The sequence below is a fragment of the Cyprinodon variegatus genome, unplaced genomic scaffold, assembly GCF_000732505.1.
Source record: "Cyprinodon variegatus isolate N-32 unplaced genomic scaffold, C_variegatus-1.0 Scaffold242, whole genome shotgun sequence".
NCBI lineage: Eukaryota > Metazoa > Chordata > Actinopteri > Cyprinodontiformes > Cyprinodontidae > Cyprinodon > Cyprinodon variegatus.
In genome coordinates, this window is record NW_015150695.1 from 63,564 (window position 1) to 68,127 (window position 4,564).

Sequence of the window (4,564 nt, forward strand, 5' to 3'; positions counted from 1 at the left end):
GTCAGCCTGAGCAGAAGACCACTCTCACTGCAGCTGGTTCTGCAGATTTATTTCTGTTAAAAGGGAGTTTTTCCTCTACACTATCCCACCATTCATGCATGCTTTATGGGAGGGATTGCTGTAGAGTCAACAACACAATGCAAACCAAAATCTACTGTCTCTAAGGTTTATGACTGGATGCAATCAGAAAATGTTTGACCAATCTGCCTGTGAGATCTGATTGAATTGTCTGTAAAATGCCTTGAGATGACGTGCTGCAAACTGGCGCCTCTAAATACATTGAATTGAATATTAATAGGATGAAAGGCTTTTAAAAAAGTTCATTCTTTTTTTTATATATATATTTATATTGTTTTTAGATAATCCAGATCATTTTATGGACATTTTAAGAGTTAACCCTGATATTTTTTAAGTAGATTTATCATGTAGTTAAAGTTTATCCTCATTTCCAGATGATTGTAGTGGGTAACCCTAAAAAGTGAGCAGAGCACACAGATATACATCATGCCAAGACTTGTATCAAGCATAAGGCTGCAGGGTTTTCAGACAAAAATATTTAACTGGAATATTCATAATAATTATGATTACATTTGATTTTTAAGATATACTTCTTGCATTACCACTGTGTCTCCAATAATCTCCATTGATTCCTTAAATAAAAAATAAAAAATCTGCTGTAGGAAGGGAAAGTTAAGAGTCAATTAATATGATAAAAGTTTGATTAAACTTAAGATATTACATCTCACTAAATATTACAGCTAACTAGTCCATGCAATTATGCCTCTGCATTAAAAATGTTGTAATTACAAGTATGATTGCATTAATTTTGCTCTTCATCCTGCAGCAGGTGCATGTTTTCAGAGCTAGGTATGTACTGTTATACGTTTAAGTAAATAAATAGACTTAGCCTATTGGGCATAAAAGTAAATTTAATTTCATCTTGCTGGAATGACATCCTTCATCCACCCTCTTTTTTCCCGGCAGGAGGAGCGCTTCTCTCTCCGTGGATTATCTGTCCAGCTCACACCCCCGCCCGCTCCTGTGACGCAGCGCATCTTTGCGCGCAGATACTGGAGTAGAAGCGACAGGAGCGCACGTCTCTGTGGAACTGAACGCACAGGAGACTGGATACGGTGGAGACAAGATCAGTCGGTTATCAGCCGACAGGGAACCCCGGACCGTGGGGTAGGATGCTCACAGCGCGTACACCCGTGGGCAGCAGAACTTAAAGAGCTGCGGTCCATCCGTTGAAGCGCTTTAAGTCGAAAATCTCCCTTCTGTTTGTGGAGAAACACAAATCTGTCAGTGATCGTCCAGTTGAAGTACCTGTGTGCAATCTGAGGGTAGATCGAGGTTCGCTTTAGAAACGATGTGGAAACCCGGGACACTGCTGCTGCTGTCGCTTCTGTGGGCGTCCGGTGAACTCCAGCAGGAGACGGAGCAACGGAGGCTACCGCCTCCGGGAAAGTTGGATTTCGGCTACGTGCCTGCGGGAGTTTATGAGACCCTGGCCCATTACGAACCCGGACCCATAGGGATCCTGTTCCAGCTGGTGCGCGCCTTCCTGCACGCGGTGCAACCCAACGCGTTTCCACACGGTAAGGCATCCTCCTTTGGCATAATCGACCCTCAGCAGCAAGAAAATCTGCTGCAAATCAGCAGGGTTATGGACTTTTCACGACTAAAATAGTTCTCCCTTTACCTCCCATGTTTATTTAAATCAAATGCTCTACTTTTGGTGAGAATAATCCACTCTCTGATTTGCTGCTGATGCTGATTTTTGCGTGACGTCCATCCATGCGCGCCTCCAGCTCCGCGCGCACAGCAGCGCACTAAGTTTAAAGGTGCTGTTTATGCCTGTGGCTCACTTTGTGTCAGGATGATTACAATTAGCACACCTACATGTTGTCAGAATCAAATGGACTGTGGTTAGTTTTCCTGACGTTTTGAGGTATGCGTAAAGAGTGTTGTTGGAGCTGCATCCAGAATCTGGGACTGCAGCAGCTCTACATTTTAGAAATGACTCAAAGAAGGTTGCTTTTCAATTGGGTTAGAAAACCTTAAAAGAAACAGCCACTCTTTACCCTACTCTGAGTTCATATTCCTTTGCAACAATTTGAAGATTAGTAGCTCTCCAAGTCACCTTGTTAATTGAGTAATCCCATAAGCCTCTGCACCATATGTTGGCCCCTTAGTTCTCAGTTGGCCACCAGCATTCAGAGGGGGGTCCTGACCCAACCGCAGCAGGTGACAGCCCTATCTTCAATGAGATTTTATTAACCTGTGACTGTAACCAGTAATTAACAGGAGATTGTCTTGCTGAGGTTTTGTAATATCGTAAAACATCCATTCATTGGACTCAATTTAAATCTTGAAACAGACCCACCAAATCAGAAAAGTTTATCAAAACCTGCAGGATGAATTATACAGTTTATTTATAGTGGTAGTATTCAATCAAAGCCTTTGGACATATTCATATATATTTTATCGTCTAACTACAAATTTGACTGTATCTTTTTGGGATTGAATTTGGATATTATTTTCCTATTGGCTGCGTCTTTGATTAATTGTCTCCTTTCCTGGCCATGTCTGGGTAGTTTTTCAGGCAATTTTTTTTTTATTGTATTACTTTAAAATGACAGAGTGAAATAAAATGAAAATTTCAAAACTTAAGATATTGTTTTAGAACCCAATCCCATTTCAGAACCCAAATTCCCCATTAACTTTTGTTGAAAAGTTGACTGTAGGGTTTTAGATAACCAGATAAAAATGGGGAGATTATATTGATTTATCTTCGATGGTGATACAGTGACTGCTGATATCACAAAGTCAGACACAATATGATTCACATCCAATTAGATTAATTAATCTGAAATTTATAAAATGGAAAAAATTCAGTTTTTCTGTCACAATTATCAGCGATGTTATACCCCTAGCCAGCTGTGTTTTTTGGTCTTTGTGCTCCCTTTAATGCCTTTTGACTGTTTTCCCTTTACAGAAAACCATTTTCCTTTCACTTCAAAATTGCACTCCCTTGTGTTGATCTATCACATACCGTCAAATGATAAGACACTGAAAATCGGACGATGGGGGAAAGTTTAGGATTATATTTTTTAAATGCACTCTTAAAAAAATAAATCCTGCTGAGACATGGTTTTCTTGGCCATCACTTTGCATTAAGTGCAAACTAACATTCCTACTGTGCTGTTTTTATTGAAAATCTGTAGGAAGTTAGCAGCCTCTTTTTTGGGGGGGGGGAAAATGATTTTTTTTAATTTATTGAAGAATGCCTCTAAGTCAAACAAATGGGGAAAAAAATCAAAATATTATATAAAGATATAAACACACACAGAAGTTTCCACTCCACTTTATAAGCTAAAATTCAGGAATTGAGGCAACATGCCAGTTGTTAAAGCAGGAGCTCATTCCTTTGAAGTGATGTGGTACATGTTACCAATGCCAAAGGTTAGGTCAAATCAGTTTCATATCAAAATTAGTTGTCATTTTACAACATGTGTCATTCCAGGGAACTTTACAAAGCCAATACAATTAAATCGTCCAGGCAGATTTCTTAAAGCGTTTTCTATCTAGGAAACCCAGTAGATGGCATTCAGCCAATGACCTGCAGAATTGACACCTCCTTAATGAGCATGTATAGCTGAAAGGAAAACTGCCCTTTAGCAGGAATAGGAAAGAACCTCCAAGTGAGGCTAAATGAATGGATAGATTTTCATTTCATAACTGTAAGAAACAGTCAAGTGGCTTAAATGAATAGAATCAAGGAGTCAGGAAGATATTAATCACTATGTTGTAGCTGTTTTATCCTGATAGGACCCAGTTCTCCATGAGTTATCTATATGCGACAAAGACAGGATAATGTTTAACTGATCATACATTAAAGTGTTCTCAATTTGCTTCATTATTTGAGTTTAGTATCTTTAACATCAAGGCTTATTCTTGTGCTATTTTGCTGTGTGTTTTCAGTTAAAATGGTTCCCCTTAAACTTTGTCCAATTATTCAACATTAATTTGTTTTTCTTCTTCTGCACACCATTGCTCATTTACAGCAAATGGCTTCCATAATTTCATGGTGACCTAAGATTATAGATGATAAAACCCAATATTTAATGTAGTTAAGATCTTTTTTGTGTGTGTGCAAATAATAGGGCTCTAACTTGAAAAAAAAAAAAATAATGTACAAAAATAAAATAGAAAAAAGCAAGTAAAAAAAAAACAAAACAAAAAAAAAGCACCTACAGTTTTAGGCTATTTCATCCTCTCTTTAAATGCTATGACATCAGAAAACTTAAAAGCAGCTTTCTGGCTATTTGTCCCACAATTCCTGCTGTGATCAATGGTTAGTCAGTAGCTCATCTAACACAGTGTGAGACGGTGTTCTCTATTCTACAGGACTGAAATACTATTTTACACCAAAGAGAAAATTATCAGTCTAAATGTTTTAACTCAAAAGTGTCCAATACTTAGTAGATTATGAAGCGGAAGTTCAATTGAAGAAACTCTGACTTACCTCCATCAATCAGAAGCTGATCCGTCTCCGAAGCGA

The 4,564-nt window shown here is 38.4% G+C and overlaps 1 protein-coding gene across 5 annotated transcripts in view; it reads left to right on the forward strand.

Annotated features, from left to right (window-relative positions):
* The first annotated feature begins 776 nt into the window (after positions 1 to 776).
* LOC107089168 (prominin-1-A-like) overlaps positions 777 to 4,564 on the forward strand; it is a 95,551-nt gene continuing 91,763 nt past the window's right edge. The window contains exons 1-2 of one of the 5 annotated variants that reach the window (XM_015381810.1): positions 777 to 867; positions 985 to 1,598. In XM_015381810.1, the coding sequence (XP_015237296.1) occupies positions 1,370 to 1,598 (229 nt within the window). In that variant the 5' untranslated portion in view covers positions 777 to 867; positions 985 to 1,369. The remainder of the gene's footprint in view (positions 868 to 984; positions 1,599 to 4,564) is intronic. The other 4 variants (XM_015381806.1, XM_015381808.1, XM_015381807.1 and 1 more) reach the window with 4 other exon arrangements.